Source organism: Fukomys damarensis, unplaced genomic scaffold (genome assembly GCF_012274545.1).
Source record: "Fukomys damarensis isolate Sample0158 unplaced genomic scaffold, DMR_v1.0_HiC HiC_scaffold_12, whole genome shotgun sequence".
Classification (NCBI taxonomy): domain Eukaryota; kingdom Metazoa; phylum Chordata; class Mammalia; order Rodentia; family Bathyergidae; genus Fukomys; species Fukomys damarensis.
The window spans coordinates 52,159,435-52,178,089 of NW_022900924.1; the positions used below are offsets into that span (position 1 = coordinate 52,159,435).

Below are 18,655 nucleotides of genomic sequence, written 5' to 3' on the forward strand. Positions count from 1 at the left end.
GACCCACACACTGTGTGCATTGCCCAGCTCCGCCAGCCACCTGCTCAGGGATGTGGCTCTCAGGGCCACTGCCAGGGTAGCGTCTGCACTGTGGGAAAGAGCTGCAGGCTGTGGAAAGGAGCCCGAAGGAGCAGGACGGAATGGGGTGCGCGCCCCCCCGGGGGCCTGGGAGTGTCCTCACCGGAGGGATCAAAGGCGCGGCGGGGTGACTCATGGCGCGGGGCTGCCAAACCACGCTGCTTTCCTTCCAGGTCTTGACCCTGCGGGCCCTTCCTTCAACGGGAGACCTTCAGAGGACAGGTTGGATCCCAGTGACGCCCTGTTCGTGGACGTCATCCACTCCGACACCGACGGTAACACTCCCAGGCTCCTGGGGGGCGGGAATCGTCACGTGGGGACAGAGCAGGTTCCTCCAGAGGCCCTCTCTCCCACGGGCCGGGTTCCAAACCCACAGATACCTGGAGGGAAGCTGGTGTCATGCAGGCCCCCGGGATGGTGCGCTGCGAGGGGCTGATTTCCCCATGTCCCTTCTTATTTGTAGTCGTCACCTCGCCCAATCAAGGCAGGCAGGTCTGCACACTGCGTGGACAGATTTCCATATGTGCAGCTGGGTTTGTGGAGTGCTTTTCTGGTTCTCATGATTTCCTCTGGCAGAGATAAGCTGAGGTGTCCTTTTGTCCCCATGGAGTGACTCCAGCCTTCCTTAGCTCCCTCCCGGCTATGCCTTTCCAGGCCCTTGTCTCTGTGAGACTGATTTCACATCTGGGATCCTGTATGCGCCATGTGGGCTGGAGTGATGGTCAAGGGTGGGTGTCTGCCACAGCCAGGTGTCTGGGAGAAGAGCCAGAGTGGGAACTTGACGAGGACAGGGGATAAAGTAGAGTGGTCAATAACTGTACGCCCTCTTCAAGATACGACCACCTGAAATACCCTCAGCCCAGGACAGGGAGCAGCTCAGTGCTTAGCACGCATATGCAGGGCCCTGGGTTTAACGGTAACACATCACAACAAAACAGCAACACTCTTACTCTGTCGCGGGCACCTTCATGTGGTATTCAGCAGTTGTTTGCCTGAAAAGAAATGCATCTTAGTTTAACAGCTGCCTTCCTACTGCGGAGTTTGCCAAGTATAACCTTACTTATTTTTGAATGCTTATTGGAATCAAGGGATTACATTTCATTCACCTTTCACTTGCAATACATGGTGAATTTTGAAGGAAAGAGTATAAGCTCTGTGGCCAAGCTGATGTGAAATCAGGCCCCAGATTCTGTTCTATTCTTCGGTGATAGCGCATTAGTTCCTTAAGTTTCTGAGCCTTCATATTTTCATCTGTGTTTACCAGGGGCTACTTTGCAGGCATTGTAAGAATCAGAAGAAAGGTATAAGACACCTAGTAACACACCCACAGACGCATGTAGGATCTCAGCGTACAGTAACTACTATCACCACTTTTGCATATGTGCGTACATATATTTCAGGAGTGTTTTACTCAAGAATTTTACTATTTTGGGGGTTACGTGGCAAAAGAAAATAAGCAGTTATTAAATCTGGCTATAATTTTTTCCCCTTGAGATGGATTCTCACTATCTCAAACACTAAGGCTCAAGTAATTTCTCCACCTCAATCTCCCAAGTTCCTGTGACTACAGGCATGGGCCACCATGCCTAGATACTAAATCTCTGATACTATGTGTGTTTGTTTTTTTGCAGTGTTGGGATGAAACCCAGGGCCTCAAGTGCTAGGCAAGTGCTTTACCACTGAGCTAAGCCCTCAGCCCACCAAAATAATGTTTAGTTCTCCTCAGGTATTACCTGGACTGTTTTTGGTGGTGCTGGGATCAAATCCAGGGCCTCAGTCCTGCTAGACAACCACTCAGCCATACCCTTGGCCCTGTAATTTTTTTGTACTGGGGATTGAACTTCAGATCTTGTGCTTGCAAGGCAGGTAGTGGAACCACTGAGCTAAATCCCTGGCTCTAGTCCTATAATTTTTTTTTTTTTTTTTTTTTTTTTTTTTTTTTTTATTTTTTTTTTTTTTTGGTACTGGGGATCAAACTTGGGTCCTTGTGCTTACAAGGCAGGCGCCAGAACCACTGAGCTAAATCCCTAGCCCTAGCCCTATAATTTGTTGGAAACTAAGAAATACATTTTTAGGAATATTTTGTGCAAGTGTTTCTCATTTTTTAAAAATATCCTGGACTCTAAAAATACTTACATAGTTCACCCACTAAGAAAAATTTGTTTTTTCATGTTATTCATTAAAGATTTATACAAATTCAAATAGAGGCTCGGGAGCACCTGGCAATTACAGAGCTCCAGGAAAATGTAAAGAAGAAATAAATGTATCATTTTTAGTAGCTTGTAGTGACTAATTAAATTTTATCACCATTTTCCCAGTCACCTAGAAATGGAACAGCTTTCTGTTACTATAACAAATACCTGATATAATCAACTTATAAAGAGGTTGATTTTGGCTCAGAGCTTTGGAGGATCTAGTCCATGCTGAGTGGAGCTGGGCTAAGGGAGCGTATAGTGGTAGGAATGTGTGGAGGAGCAAAACTGCTCACGTTAGGGCCAGGACTTGAAGACAAAGAGGAGAGATGGGGTCCCCTGAGACAGCAGACAGCAACCCCCAGGGACCTAAGGACCTCCCTGTAATGTTTCCATCCCCTCTCATAGCACCACTCTGCGACCTGGCCTTTAACATTAGCCCTGTGGGTGACATTCAGGATTCAAACTATAGCAGATGGTGATAGAATTCATACCCTGCTTTCTAACTAGCTGGGTGCCTTAGGGAAAAATATTTAAATGGGTTAAAAATAATGATAACAACAACAACGATAGTAGTAAATTACACAGTTTCTGCCCCTGTCCTGCAGGCAGATGAGCTATGGAGTGTGAAAAATTCAAAGCTGTATGAAAACATAATATGTTTTATTTTAGCACTGGGATATGAAGGACCACTGGGAAACATAGATTTCTACCCAAATGGAGGATTAGATCAACCTGGCTGTCCCAAAACAATATTTGGAGGTGAGTGAAGATACTTTGTATTTTGTAAAATAATGTAGTTTAAAAACATTATTCTACATAAAGCAGGGTTTTTTTTTGACAGAAAACAAATTTCCTAAGAAGGTAGAGGTGGTATAAATTAAAAATTGTAAGCCAGGTGTGGTGGCGCACGCCTGTAATCCCAGCACTTGGGAGGCTGAGGCAGAGGATCACTGTGAGTTTGAGACCAGCCTGGGCTACATAGTGAGTTCCAGGTCAGCCTCAACTACATAGTGAGACCCTGTCTCAAAAAAAAAAAATTGTATCTCAGACATATTACTTTTAAAATTTATCAGGGCCCAGGATGTAGCTCAGTGGCACCATGCCTGCCTTACAAGCGCAAGGTCCTGAGTTCGATCTCCGGTACAAAAAAAAAAGTTATAAATATATGATTAAAAGCTATTCTGCATTAGTTTTTATTTCTATCTCTTGGAAATATATGTCTTTAACCTAAAATTCCATAACTGAAGATGTCATAGAGATATAATTGGGAAGTGTACATAAGAAATTAGAGTGCAAAGATGTTCAACATGGCATTATTTATGTTTTAGAATTAATTTAAATGTCCAACATAGGGAAATTATTAAATGAATTATGGTTCACCCACACAAGGAATATGATTGTTAAAATAATATTTTCAGAAATTAATGAACATCCTTATGGCATTAAGTGACAAAACCTAAAACCACCCAACAGGATCTCAATGGCTGTCTCAGTTTGTCTCTCTCTCTCTTTTTTTTTTTTTGGTACCGGGGATCAAACTTGGGTCCTTGCACTTGCAAGGCAGGCCACTGAACCGCTGAGCTAAATCCCCGGCCCTGTCTCTCTCTCGCTCTCTCGGTGCTGGGGAGCAGACCTAGGACCTGGCACATGCTAGACAAATACTCTTATCAGTGAGCTATAAAAAATGCTCTATCAGTGAGCTACACACCCAGCCCCCATTTTATCTGTTTTTCACTTCAAATACATGTTTGCATTAAGTGTAGGTATAAGTAGAAAACTAAGCTAAGAGTACTCCAAATAATTATCATTGGTAATTTTGATATTGAACTTTTAGGTACTTTTTGCATCACTTTCTATTAATTTATGATTCCACATGAGCATATATTGCTTTTACAATGAGAAAGAAACTACAAAACAAAAATGGGGAATTGGAGGGCAATATAAAAGTGTTATGTTTGGGCAGAATATAAAAATCCTACTGTCAGTTCCATAGATCTGTTTTCACCACTGCTGGAAAAAGTCAAACAACTTGTTGGGGGTGCTGGTACACACCTGTAATCCCAGCACTAGAGAGGCTGAGGCAGGAGGATTGCTGTGAGTTCGAGCCCAGCCCAGTACACCTAGTGAGTTCAAGGACAGGCTGAACTACACAGTAAGAACTTGTCTCAAAAACAAACAACTGGAAATAATTAATTCTAGAAAAAGATGATGATTGTGGTACAAAATGGGAACTATATATGGCCCCGTTGGAATGACAGTGTTTGAAAATGACCTGATGGAAACTGTGTAAGTAGCATGAGCCATGTATCACAGCGAGTGTGACTTGTAACTATGTCCATAACAGCCACAGAGAGTGCCCTTTGATTGGAAAGGACACCCTTGTATTGGTATTAACTCACTGCTCCTGAAAAAGGTAGTTCCAGGAATGAGGAATGAACAAGTGTTGGCCTGTTGGGTTTGATTCTAGCCCCAGGATCTACCTTATTGCCTTAGTTGTTTCTTGTCCTTCACTGGTCACTTCTGTGGGCATGAGTGGATGCTGGGGGATGAGGAAACCTTGCTCTGATTCCAGCCTCCAAACCCTTTACTAACAACTGCACCTCTTCTCTCCATGGGCTTTACTGTTTCCTATTCAGATTTTAGCCCACCTGGGACTTGGTTCCCTTTTTTGAATGACATCAGCAGTTCACCCTCATCTCCAGCTCTTCTGACTCAGTGTCCATATGTCCTTAGTCTTGTGTCTCATCACAGCACATGGAAGCCCCTCCTCTTTTCTTATTGGTTCATGGTTAAGTGCCACCTGCTGTCCTTCACCCTTGTAGCAGAAAGGGAACCCCACCACATGGTTGTATCACAGGTGCCCTGTGCAGCCCCAGCCCCTGTGGTCTCTGCCATGGTCTTTGATTGGGACACTGCAGGAGAAGTCCTGAAGCCATGTTGAGTGAGTTCAACGTCCAGGCAAGCTTGGAGGCCTTAATGACAGGCTCTCCTACTCACACATCTCCCATTGGCCTCCTACAGGTGAGCTACATTTGAACTTTGTCCCAACCAGGAAAGCCACTTTGTCTATCTTTATCTGAGTTCATGAGGTCAGTGTTTACATTCACATTTCTCCTGACCCAGGGTAGAGGCATTCCTCTTCCCTTTCCAAACCATCTCCTCTTCTTGTCCTCCTTGGAGATCTACCTCCACCACTGACTCCCAATGCCTTCTTTTTCTGGTGCCCTCATCTCAGCCCCTGGCATTGAATCCAGAAGCTCACACATGTTAAGTGTGCATTGTACCTCTGAGCCACATCACCAGTTCTTTAAAAAAATTTTTTTTTAAATTTTGAAACAAAGTCTTACTAAATTGCTCAGGCTGGCCTGGAAGTTGCCATCCTCCTGCCTCAGCCTACTGTCCAACTAGCTAGAATTACAAGTGTGAGCCCCAGCCCCCAGCTAAACTGGCCTGATTAAGATTCAAGTCTGTATGCCATGACTCATCCCAAACCCTCTACACACTCCCACCTTCTGCAGCACAGCTATGGTTCTCCATCTTTAGCCTACATCAGAACCACTCAGAAGGCTCATTGACACCCAGACCATGAGCACCCCACATCCTCAGAGCAGGGTCTCCCAGACCACCACCTGTTCAGAAACAGCACCACTGCAGGTGGCCGCATGCCTCCGAAGCAGACACAGTATGTACAGTAATAAGTCTGTGAAGGAGCCTTGCAGTTAGACCAGGGGCTCTCAGACTTACATGCTCCAGATCAGATGGGGGAGGGCAGGCAGCAAGGTTTGTTAAAATGCTAATTCCTGAGCCTCCTCTGAGTTAGAAATAGTTGAGATTGGCCATGAACTCTGTATTTTAATAAGCGTGATAGCTGGCTGAAACATTGGATGACAATGAAAGACACCTCAAGTGTTACAAATAATCAGGCTTTTTTCTGGGTGGTGCTGAATATAACCAGAGGCTCTGTGCATGCTGGGCACACGCTCTGTCACTGAGCCACACTCCCAGCCCTTTTCATCTGTTTTGAGACAGGGTCTTGCTAAGTTGCACCAGCTGGCCTGGAACTCCTGATCCTGCCGTCTCAGCCTCCCAGGTAGATGGGATTGCAGGCATGCACCTGTGTGCCTGGATTCCCCAGGTCTTTAATTAAAATATATTTGATATGTTTTATTCCTGCCATAACCTAATTGGGTTTAGTCTCTTCTCCTGCTACTTGCCAGCATTGATCTTTATGTGTTTTTGTAAGGATTAAACAGACACAAGCACACTGAAGCTTTTAGCGTGGTGCCAGGCGTACAAGAGACATAGATTGTGTGTATAAAATGTGCAGCACCCTTCTATTAATTGCTTTAATGCTCTATACTGGCTTCCTCCCCTTTACAACCAAGGACTGCAGAACTATTTCAAGTGTGACCACCAGAGGTCTGTGCACCTGTACTTGGCTTCCCTGAGAGAAGGCTGCGCTGTCACCGCATATCCCTGCGACTCCTACCGCGATTACAGGAATGGCAAGTGCCTCAGCTGTGGCACAGCACAGACGGAGCCCTGTCCCCGTGTGGGTATGTCCAACCAGCAGTGTTCCTCTCTGATGAATTAAGAGCTTATCTTTGATACAAGCCCCAGAACCATTTTAGTATCTATGCTCCCCCTGCAAAAAACAAAACTGTATCTAGTCAGCTTTCTGTAGCTGATGTGTCCTTTGAATCATTCTGGTCTCCTGTAATAGTGTTACAAGAGCAATGTGCTTATCCAGAGCTTACCTCCCAGAACACCCATTCTATCATGCAAAGGGGGTTCCCTGAGCACTCCCAAGCCACCCCAGGGTGCAAGCACTTCACACAGCCTGGTCCTGTGCACACGAAGTCTCTGCTGGGGGAGGCCCACAGAGCTAGGGACTCTTCTGAGCAACCCCTTCCCAACAAGTCATTCTGCAGATGCCCCCACAGTGCACTGTGGCACCCCTGGGCAAGGGTGGGGGAGGAGACACTGTGGATGCCTGAATGTTTGCTAGGGTGGGGGAGGAGACACTGTGGATAAGCCTGAATGTTTGCTAGCGTTAGGGGGAATATTCTAGGCAGTCAGGACTTTGAAACTGGATGGCCATGGGAATTTTCTCATTTTCCTTTCCAGAAGAAAAAAAATGCAAGACAACAGGAGGGCAGGCTACAGACAAGCACAACCTTGATTGTGCGTTGGAATCAGCCAGGAGATTCTTAAAAAATACCCATGCCCGATCCTTTCCAGGTTGAGGAAGTCAAGAGGAGGGGAAAAGGCCACTGGACAGCACTCAGCTTTGACTCCCGCAAGGAGAAGGGAGACATCACCTGCTTGGTGACATTGTTACATGGCAAGGCCACATTCTGTACAATGTTGTGAGCTAACTGTGGCTTTTTAAGAATGCACAGGGGCTGGGGTGGAGCTCTGTGGTAGAACACGTGCTTAGGCACAAGATCCTGGGTTTGATCCCCAGTACTACCCCCAGCAAAAAGTATGTTGTTTTGCAACAGTGATGAAATTTTAGAGATAAATCTGTTTTAATGTAGAAAATGACTGTATTACCAAAAAAAAAAAAAAAACAACTGCTATTTTTGGTCCCTATCAGTTTGTACCATTCACTACTGTGTTACTGAGAGTAAATAAAGGAGAAAAAGCCACTCTGGGTCCTTTTGAACCCCAGCTCTTAGGGTTGGGGACAGCTAACAGGATGGGCTGCCTGGGGACCCACAGGCCCTCACCATGGGAGGTGATGGTGGGAAGAGGTCCACTCCTCAGTGGTTGTGAGTGTAGTTTTCTCACTGCCTTGGTTGCTTTCATTATTATGTTGGACATGTTAATGACGTACTTTTGCAACTTGTTTTATAGGTTATTATGCTGACCACTGGAAAGGCTATTTAAGGGAGGAGGCTCTTCCAACGACAAAGGCATTCTTTGACACAGCTGAGCAGAATCCATTCTGCAGTGAGTGGTGACTGTAGTTGGTTGTTTTTATCTGATGCTCTTTTTCTGGGCATAGCTGAGTCTCAGCTTCCTGGCTGCTTCTTGGCAGGTGAAGGCAACAGCAAAGCTTGGAGTTCAGAGCTGGAAAGGGGTTAGGCCGGATCCTGATTCTGTCACAGAATAGCTGTGTGACTTTGGTCAAGTCATTTGAGTACTGAGTGTCAGAGTCCTGAGTGGTAAAACAGAGATAACAATGCCTATCTTTTGGGTTATTAGAATTAAAATTTCAGTGAATCAGAACTGTGGGCATCACTGAATGGTCACTGTAATCCCTGAGAAATTGCTTGATTCCTCAAGAGACAGGAAATCGGGGCCAGGAAAATTCAGGTGGGCCAGGGATTGAGCTCAGTGGTGCCGCTGCCTGCCTCACAAGCGCAAGGTCCTGAGTTTGAACCCCAGGGCCAAAGGGAGGCAAAAAAAATTCAGGCGGCAGGCACATCTCATGGTCAGTTCCAGCTGTGTAGCAATCATGATCACCTAAAGACATCAAGAGGTGGAACATTTGAGATGGGAGCTAATTAATTTGAGATGGGAGCAGCGAATGATTACATGTCCTCGGACACAGTTAAGATTCACCCAGGGAAATGTATTTCTTCTTGCTACCTTGCATCCCCTTTTCACTTTTCTTGGGAGCAGCTGTTTTTTAAAAGGTGGCAGATATCTGGATTTCCTTCTTCCTTTGGAGCCATACCTGGCAGCCCAGGATTTGGCATCTCCCCGGTCTGTGAGGGACAAGCCACTGAGCAAAAATGAGCCAGGAACTGGTAACTCCAGACTTGTTCCTTTGTGGGAACATCATATCTCTGAGCCTTTTTCTATTCCCTTGCAAGTCTGACCAAGAAATAGTAAATCAGACTATCACCAGGGGACTCCCATCTTCCCAAAATACATTTGACCTCGGGGAGCAAATAGTAAGGAGGAAAATAGTTCTTTGAGCACGTCCTATGTCATTTATTCAGCAGTAATTTATTAGGTGCCTACATGGGTGTGGCTGCTGGGATTACATCCCTTGTGGTATGCTTTTAGCTTTTAAAAATCCATTTATTCAGATATTTCTGCAGATGTGCTCAGATATTTACACTGTACTTAGCACCTCTTGCAATTCATAAGTACAGTTCAGGTGCTGAGTAACACGGGGGAACACAGAGCAGGACTGGGACTCCAAGAAAGGAGGCCTGACTGAATCTCAGGACCAGGGAAGAACAAGATATTTCTTGGAGGAAATGATATTAAGCTGAAACCTGAAGGATGGCTTTGCAAAGCAGGAAGGCCGGGGAGTAAGAGAGAGCACTTGGCAGTGCAGGTGGTTGGCATGACTTGGAAAGAAATGAGGGAGGCCAGGTGGCCACCAGGGTCCGGATGATGGAAGGCCTTGTCAACTGCGTAGGGCCAGTTGGTTGTTTTATTGTAAGGTGGGCAGGAGTTGGAGTGAGCCAGTCCTACTCAGCAGTAGGCTGTGAGACTTCAGTCCATAATGTGGGAACCCATCATTCCTGATGGCACCCAGATACCACAGAGCTCTGCTGTTTTGTATGTCATTGGTGCAGAGGGGAGAGAAAGGAATGATAGGATAGGCTGCTGTGGATCTTTTTCAGGGCAACTCCAGAGGAAGAACAAAGGAGACTCAGTGATTATGGATGTTGGGTTTTTGGAAACTGCTCCTCCAGGGAAGTCACTGCGGGGGTTGCCTCTTTAACAATCTCTCCTTGTTTGGCAGTATATCACTACTTTGTGGACATTATATCTTGGAACAAGAACGTAAGAAGAGGATCCATCACAATCAAGTTGAGAGACAAAGATGGAAACACCACAGAATCTATAATTGATCAGTAAGTTTAGCTGCAATAGCTTATAATTTACTTTCTCGCTCTCTTTTTCTTTTTTTTTTTTTTTTTGGAACTGGGGATCGAACTCGGGACCTTGTGCTTGCAAGGCAGGCAGCAGAACCACTGAGCTAAATCCCCAGTCCCTACTTTCTCTTTTTGCTTGGAGAAATTAAATCCTGTACTTTTTATTTATGTATTCATAAAGGGAAGAGGGTCACATGAACATGATCAGCAAGGAGAAAGACAGAGGGGTGGGGAGGAGGAGGGAGAGAGGAGGAGAGGGAGGGGAGGAGGGGGAGGGAGAGGAAGAGAAGGCGGCGAGGGACTTTTCAGGTCACATCCCCAGTAACCTGCTTCTAACTGGGACTCGCCTCCTAATCACACGCTCAGCTGCTGAACTCATTAATGGATGAACTCATTGAAGAACACAACACTCCATGATCCAGTCACCTCCTGAAAGTCCTGTCTCTGAGCGCTTGAGAGTTTTGGGAGACATTCTAGATCTAAACCACAACAGGCACGAAGATCTCAAGCTCAGCCTGGGCAACTCAGTGACAAGCAAGACCATGTCTCAAAGTAAAAAATAAAAGGGCTGGGATGCAGCTCAGAGAAAAGGCCATGGTTTCAATCCTGAGCATTGCCAAAAAACAAAAGGGAGGGGGAATATATCCCAAAATCCAACAGCAGAAAGCAGTTCATTTAAATATGATCTTACTTTTTTTTGGTATTGGGGATTGAACTGAGGACCTTGCGCTTGCAAGGCAGGTGTTAGCACCACTGAGCTAAATCCCTGGCTCTTGTTCACTTAAATATTTTCATGTAATAGAATATTATTCATACATTGAAATTTTTATGATACATATCAAAGGCAAGCTTATAATATGCAACTGAAATGTAGAATAGCAAATTATATAAAACATTGTCTTATTTTCTTGTTTCTGAGACAAAATACCTGACACTGAGAGTTAAAGGAGAAAAGGTTTATCTTGACTCATAGTCTATAGAGGTTTCTCAGTTCATAATTGTCTGGTTCTAAGGCAGGGTAGCAAGGCAGAGGGGCATCACAGAGCAGAAACAGTCCATGGCAGGGCAGACAGGAAGCAGCAAGCAGCAAAGCAGCAGCCTTCCCTCCTTCTGTCCCTTTATGTTCCATCCAGGTTACAAGCCTATTGATTGGTGCCACGCACAACCAGGCAGGGCCTTCCATCACCCACACCTAGAACTATGCCACACAGTTATCACACACTCTTAATCCCAGTACCACACACCCTAGTCCAGCATCACACACATGTAATTCAACCATCTCCCCAAAGCTCCACTTATGAGCACATGAGGCTTTAGGGGAACATCTAGATACAGGCCCTAAGAAGTACGAAATTAGCTCAGAGTGTAAGAAAATGAAAGAAACATGCCAAAATGTTAAATTGCCATTTGGATAATGGGAATAGGAAAGCTTTTATTTTTTAAGCTTCTTTTTAGTTTTCAATCTTCTGTTATGGCTATGTGTGTTTTAAATTGTAAAGTAATTAGAGCTGGGCATGGTGGTGCACACCTGTAATCCCAGCACTCGGGAGGCTAAGGTACAAGGATTGGTGTGAGTTAGAGGCCAGTCTGGGCTATGTAGCAAGTTCAAAGCCAGGTGAATTACAAAGCAAGACCCTGTCTCAAAAACAAAAACAAAAATACTGTTTTCATCTATCACTTCTATAACCAAGTAAAGGGGTGAGGGAACCTTTGAAGCAAAAGAATTTGAGATTCATTTTGTTCCTTTTCTTGGAAATGTTTTCTGGGTTTGGCTGGCTTCTAGACATGAGGTTTTGTGTAGGTTACATCTATAGAAGAATGATAGGGTGGCATCTGAAACGTAATCACATCGGGGGCTCCCTGAGGATAAAGAACAGTGTCTGTGGATGGCTTAGAGGTGACTTCTTTTCCTTTTGGTTCTGGACTTGAACCCAGGGCCTTGTTCATGGTAAGCCTGCACCCTAGGCAAGTGCTTCACCATGGAGCCATGCTCTCAGTCTGAACAGGACTTCTCCAAAGGATCCAGACTCTTGCATCCTCACCAACGCAGCCACACGAATGGGTGCAGGTGCTTCTGTGTCGCTGGGACATTTCTGTCATTCTCTGGACACTTCCTTCCAGTCTGGTACACAGGCTGTTCTAGGATCACTTTGCAGTTTCCTGTCCCAGGCCTAGAATCAACCAAGTCTGCAGGGATCCCTGGCTCATTTCAGTGGAGGTGTATTTAAAAACCAAATCCTTGGTCTTTTTCAGATTTTTATTTGTGGCACTTCTGCTTTCCACAGGACCTGACAGGATGGAGGGCTGGGGTGAGACACCTATTCACATCTGCCTCACCCCAAAATTCAGGATCCTGTATGGAGCAAGCTATTTTTTTAAAAAAAATTTGAGCTCACGTTTGCAGTATGTACATGGTTATATTTGTTGTGTGGAGCTGGTAATGTACATGACACATATTCATTGTTTTTTCATCTGCCTCCCTTCTTTTCCCTCCCCTGCCCTCCATCTCCTGGTCCCCTTCCCCTTTGCAAAAGATCTCTTTGTTTCCTCTTATCTTTTATTTTACTAATTTACTTATACTTTGGGTTCTTCATATGAGAAACCATGTGATATTTACGCTTGTGTATGTGTGTGTGTTTTAACTTACCATTGTGGTCTCAATGTGTACCAGTTTTCTTAGAAATGACTCAAATTCATACTCCTTTATGGCACATTAGTACTCCAGGCCTATCGTTCCTGAACCCAGGGGCTCTTCAGTTCTCTGTGGCCTCCTCTCCCAGTTCTCCACAGGGACAAGTCCTGCTGAACCTCTCCAGGAGACTCTGTGTACCTTAGGCTCATGGGTTTAGGATTGTAGGAAACATCTCTACACACTTGGAAAAGTTATTAGAACCGAAATTCAGCTCTTTGGCTAGAGTTTGGCTAGAAATATCCATATGGCTCTAGAAATTCAGTTTAAAGGAAAGACTGTGACTCTGAACTCAGTCTGGGCTTGGATCCCCACAGCACCACATGTAATCCTCATCCTGGGAGTTTAAACTCTGTAGCTGCTCTGTGTGCACAACAGGAAAGTAGTGACCACTGCTTGGAATGGTGGGGCACTGGGCAGCTGTGTCCAGGGACGAGCAGACCCCTGGGAACAGTAAGGCCTCATGTTCAGCACCTTTGGAAATCAGCAGGCTGCTTTTGAGAGCCAGCCAGTGCAGTGGTGGGGTCAAGCGATCGCCTGCTTCTGGGTAACTCGCAGGCCTCAAAACTGCTTTCCCTCCTGGGCTCTCTGTACTCACCTCACCATGTCACTGCTTCCTAGTGAACCGGCTACATTTCAGAAGTACCACCAAGTGAGTCTGCTGGCAAGATTTGATCAAGATCTGCGAGAAGTGACAGCGATTTCCTTGGTGTTCTCCACAGGATCTGTGCTTGGCCCCAAGTACAAGCTCAGGGTTGTCCGCATGAAGCTGAGGTCCCTTGCCCATCCAGACAGGTGAGCAGAGGCAGGGGGTGGCAGAGGAGTCCTGGAGAATTTGCTTGGCCATTCAATGAGGGAGGTGAAGGGTTTTCCAAAGATAGTCTTGTTTCTGGACTGGCACATACCCGTAATCTCAGCACTCAGGAGGCTGAGGCAGGAGGATCGCTGTAAGTTCAAGGCCAGCCTGGGCTACACAGTTAAGTTTAAATCCAGCCTAGCTACACAGTGAGACCCTTTCTCAAAACAAAACAAAACAAAAAACCCCAACAAACAAATACAATAGAAAACAAAAACAAGTAGCCCTGTAATCCAAGAAAATTATATCAGTATGCGCTTAAAAAGAAAGGACCAGCAGGTGAGGAATTAATTTGTTATAGCCTCAGAGATACATTCCTCTCTAACCACCCATGCTGTTTGCAAACTGATAGTTTTTTATAGGAAAAGAAAGCTTTGTATCATTTGGCAAACTGATAAAGTAGAGGCTAATGTTTAAAAAGGTTAAAGAAAAATTGGATTTTTTGTTTTGTTTTGTTTTTTGTTTTTTGAGACAGGGTCTCACTATATAGTTTAGACTGCCCTGGAACTCACTATGTAGCCCATGGTGGTCTGGAACTCACAGCGATCCTCCTGCCTCAGCCTCCCGAGTGCTGGGATTACAGGCGTGTGCCACCACAGCCGGCTCAAAATTGGATTTTTTATTGGCAACGTAAGACAATTATTACAGCAATATTAAATCTGGCTGAATTTGAAAATTGTTCTGAGAATTTTTTTTTTTTTTTGAGACAGGGTCTTACTCTGTAGCCCAGGCTGGCCTTGAACTCGAGGTACTCCTCTTGCCTCAGGCCCAAGAGTGCTGGGACTACAGGCCTATGCCACCTCGCCTGGCTGAGAATGTTTTTGTTCTTAGGAAATACTCGCTGATGTATGAAGGTGTAAACAACTTATTTTTCTTTTTATAAACTATTTACTGGTACATTTGATACACATAACATTCATGGCAGGGAATGTGTACGTACATGATATATCTTCTGCTTTTTCCCATTCCTCCCTCTTCAACCCCTCTTCTCACCCACAGAAACTGTTTCCATTTTTTCCTTTTTTTTCTTGTCCTGTCTTTCCTTTCCCTTCTTCCCTCCTTTGTTCCCCTTCTCAACTGAACATTTTCTTCTTCCCAATTCCCAATATCTATTATATATTTTGGTCCTTATTTCCACTTTCAGTTTCTCATATCAGAGAAACAATGTGGTATTTAAACATGTGTCTGATTTATTTCACTTAAGAGTGTGGTCTCAAGTTGCATCCATTTAGCTGGAAATGTCTCCAGCTTACCTTTCTTTATGGCAGAGTAGTGCTCCATTGTATAAAAACTACATCTTTATCCACTTGTCAACTGGTTTAGAAATATAAGTATGTGTGAAGGGAGAGATTTTAAAAAGTACTTAGCTGTGTTTAAGTTGTGATAAATGTCACTTTTCCTAGCATTTAATCTGCGATGGGGGAGGGAGAGAGGAAAGGAGGGAGAAAGAATGATGTAGATTTTAGGTCTATGAATTTACTTTTCTTGAAGGGAACTCTAAAATATTTAACAATAAAAGTTCCTTAATAATACAAGTTTTGAGGGCCAGGAATTTAGCTCAGTGGTTCTGCCACCTGCCTCAAAAGTGCAAGGAACTGAGTTTGATCCTGGTACCAAAAAAAAAAAAAAAAAAGTTTTGAAAAATAATGAAAGTCTCTTCTAAGAGGATACCCATATTAAATATTTCTGGACACAATGCACACCTGTAATCCCAGCACCCAGGAGGCTGAGGCAGGAGGATCATAGGTTCAAGACCAGCCTGGGCTATGCACGTAGAGTTCAAGGCCAGCCTGGAATACAGTGAAACCCTGTCTCAAACAAAACAACTCTCTTCACAAGTACAAGGTCCTGAGTTTGGTACCAAAAAAACCAAAACCAAAACCAAAAAAAAAAAAAAAAAACAAATCAAATAAACAAATGAACAACAACAAAAACACCTTGGAACTTTAAAATAGTTTTTTCCTCCTGATTTTCAAAGGAACACATGGTAACTTCATACAACTTTGGGAAGTATAGAAACTGATAGAGAAAAATATGACTTATAGTGTATTTAGAGCAGTTGTCAAATTCAACAAATTCAGCCAAATTTAACATTGCTGTAATAATTATCTTACACTACCAATAAAATCCAATTTTTCTTTAATCTTTTAGACTTTAGCCTCTGCTTTATCAGCTTGCCAAATGATAGTTTTCTTTTTCTTTTGTTTTTTTTTTTTTGGTACCAGGGATTGAACTTGGGTCCTTGTACTTTCAAGGAAGGCAGTAAAACCACTGGGCTAAAGCCCTGGCCCAAAACTTTCTTTTCTACAACAAATTATCAGCTTGCAAAGAGCACAGGTGGTTAGAAGAATTATGCAACTCTGAGGCTATAACAAATCAGCTCATCTGCTGGCCCTTTAAGCACATAATGGTATAATTTTCTTGGATTTCTTGTTTCTGTTTTTTTTTTGAAAAAGGGTCTCATTATGTAGCTAGGCTGTATTTAAAATTTTTGGCTACTTTTTAATCTTTCTTGTATTGTTCTTAGGCCTAGGTGAAATTGCGTGGTAACAACTGACATCCTGTCCTCTTGTTGCTGGCTTTTTCCTTACCACACTGTTCGAAACAACTGCCACATAACCCTGGAGCCTACGGATATAACGCAGTTTTGCTTGAGCAGCACATGGCGTTTCTGCTGCCCCATGGATGAGGCTATTCTGTCTTGTTTCCCCAGGCCACAGTTGTGCCGCTATGACCTTGTTCTGATGGAAAATGTTGAAACCGTCTTCCAGCCTATTCCCTGCCCCAAGCTGCAGCTGTAACTTCCTGGGGACCGGTGGCAGCCCTGTGCCAAGATGGCTACATCTACAGCCTCTGTCAAAGCTTCATCTCACCTTTTCTTCAAGGCTCCAAAAGTACAGAAGAATGAAGGTTATTTCTGGCATCAGTCTATGAATGTCACACTGTCAAACGCCAGGTGACCGTGTGGTTATGCACGGATCCCGGGAAAGCAGCCCCTAACTAGGGCAAGTCAGAAATAGCCAGGCTCCACCAGCCAGCCCTGCCCTTTTTCTGCCTGCATCCTGGGGCCTCCTTTTTTCCGACCTTTCACTTCTGGTGTGTGTCACTGGGTGCTGCTGTCCCTCTGGGCTGTGGGTCGCGCACATGAAAAGGAAGAATGGCCACTGTGGACTCCTGTGCTGTGCCCTGTGTGCCAAATTCTCCATGGCTCTGGCACACAGTGGGGAGTGGAACTGACCTACCTCGAGGGGCTGCTGTGGGACTGGAGGCGAGTCTGTGAAGGGTTCTTTGAAATCCCAAGGGTGCCGCATCTGAGATGTGTGATGAATGTGAATATGCTTCTATTTATTTTGATATGGCTTAGCTTCCCTGCTTAGATGGACTGAGAATGCCACAGCCCTGACTTCCCACCTGTGAGGAGGGGAAGGGGTGACAGCACTGAGGGCAGTAAGTAGGGGACGGAAGAGGGGAGTGGAAGCAGGGCACAGCCTCACTGCGTGGGACAGGGGTGGAGGAAGAGGCAGGAGAGGAAAGATGGGTGATGATTATTACTAAATGTTTTTTTTTGGTGTGGTGCTGGGAATGGAACCCAGGGCCTCACACATGCTAGGCAATTGTACAACCACTGAGCAACACCCAGCCCCCGTCCCCTTAAGCAATCCTTAAATAATATTTATTTTCCCTATGACCAGTGTAATCCATGATTATTGGAGGACATTTAGATAAGGCACGGTGCAAAATGAAAAAGAATGCTGCACATAATTCTCCCTGTTGGAAGGGGCTGATGGGTGCTGTTATATTTTGTTAAGAATGGAATTCACAGCACAGATGATTTGGCTTTTGGGGTTTCCAAAGCCTCTAGTTTGAGGAATTGTTGGGTTTCCCCAGGAGGTGTGATTTGTGAGGCTGGAGTGAAAGCAACAGCTAAGAGGTCCCTGAGAGCAAAGGCCAAGGAGGCTGGGGTGAAGGGAGGACAAACACTGGGGCTGAGTATCCAGGGCTGGGGACTGCGGTGACACAGGCCCAGTATCACCTGCCTCCTCCAGGTGACCTCCACTGCTTTCTGGTAATATCCCTTCTAGTAACTGAATAGACGACTTCACAGATGACAGAAATCTGTGTGTGGTGCATGTTCTCCAGGTTTCCATATGTACTGAAGACAGTGCTTGCTTTACAGAAGGGAGAGCACAGGCTCTGAGTGGAAGAAAGCTTCGTGGCGGGCGCTCTGCCCACGGATACCCCGTCACCTCATCACCTCCTTCCACGTTTGCACGGTGATGTTGGGAAGAGGTCAGCATGCTACGAGGACCCTCTGTCTTTTTAGTTTTGTCCTATATTTTGATTAGCAGTTACTTTTTGTCCTTTCCCCTTGTCCCCAAATATGGGGTCAAAATGACAGCAGGAAATGCAATGGAATTTCTAACTCATTGGGCCTGGGTCCTTGCGCAGTCAGTGCCTCACTGTGGGAAAGCGTCAGTGGGGTGGGTGGGTGGAAGAGCAAGTGGAGGAATGAAGGGAGGAAGGGAGAAAGGAGTGTGCTTACTGCAGTGGAGATGACGTTCAAGGGGTTTCGGGCAACAGCCATTGGCAGTGAAGGCTGCACAGAAGGCTGAGACTACCTCCCTTCATTTTTTTAAATGGAAAATTTCTAACATAGAAAGAGAAATAAATAATATAAAATCCACCCCCACGTGTCCATTACCAGCTTTAACAATAATCAGCTCCTGGTCAATCTTGCTCTATTTGTATCTCTATCCATCAACCCCCCTACAGTGTTATTGCGATGCAAACCCCAATTATTGGATAATTTCATCTGTAAATACTTCAGTATCTTTTTTTTTTTTTGTACCAGTGATCCAACTCGGGTCCTTGCACTTGTGAGGTAGGTGGCAGCACTACTGAGCTAAATCCCTGGCCAATATTTCAGAGTCTTGAAAAGATAAAATTTTATCTTTTTTTTTTTTTTTTTTTTTTTTTAAAAACCGTGATTTAT

At 44.8% G+C, this 18,655-nt stretch overlaps 1 protein-coding gene and 1 long non-coding RNA gene across 3 annotated transcripts in view; one reads left to right on the forward strand and one right to left on the reverse strand.

Annotated features, from left to right (window-relative positions):
* Liph (lipase H) overlaps positions 1-17,234 on the forward strand; it is a 35,393-nt gene extending 18,159 nt beyond the window's left edge. The window contains exons 4-10 of one of the 2 annotated variants that reach the window (XM_010624216.3): positions 252-353; positions 2,943-3,032; positions 6,659-6,829; positions 8,133-8,228; positions 9,985-10,096; positions 13,529-13,601; positions 16,376-17,234. In XM_010624216.3, the coding sequence (XP_010622518.1) occupies positions 252-353; positions 2,943-3,032; positions 6,659-6,829; positions 8,133-8,228; positions 9,985-10,096; positions 13,529-13,601; positions 16,376-16,396 (665 nt within the window). In that variant the 3' untranslated portion in view covers positions 16,397-17,234. Of the gene's footprint in view, positions 1-251; positions 354-2,942; positions 3,033-6,658; positions 6,830-8,132; positions 8,229-9,984; positions 10,097-13,427; positions 13,602-16,375 lie in introns of both variants that reach the window. The other variant, XM_010624215.3, reaches the window with a different exon arrangement.
* The window catches only part of LOC117285727, a 20,257-nt gene continuing 1,813 nt past the window's right edge, over positions 212-18,655 (reverse strand). The window contains exons 2-3 of the long non-coding RNA XR_004516850.1: positions 459-1,070; positions 212-370 (exon numbers count right to left, since the gene is read on the reverse strand). This is a non-coding gene — a long non-coding RNA (uncharacterized LOC117285727). The remainder of the gene's footprint in view (positions 371-458; positions 1,071-18,655) is intronic.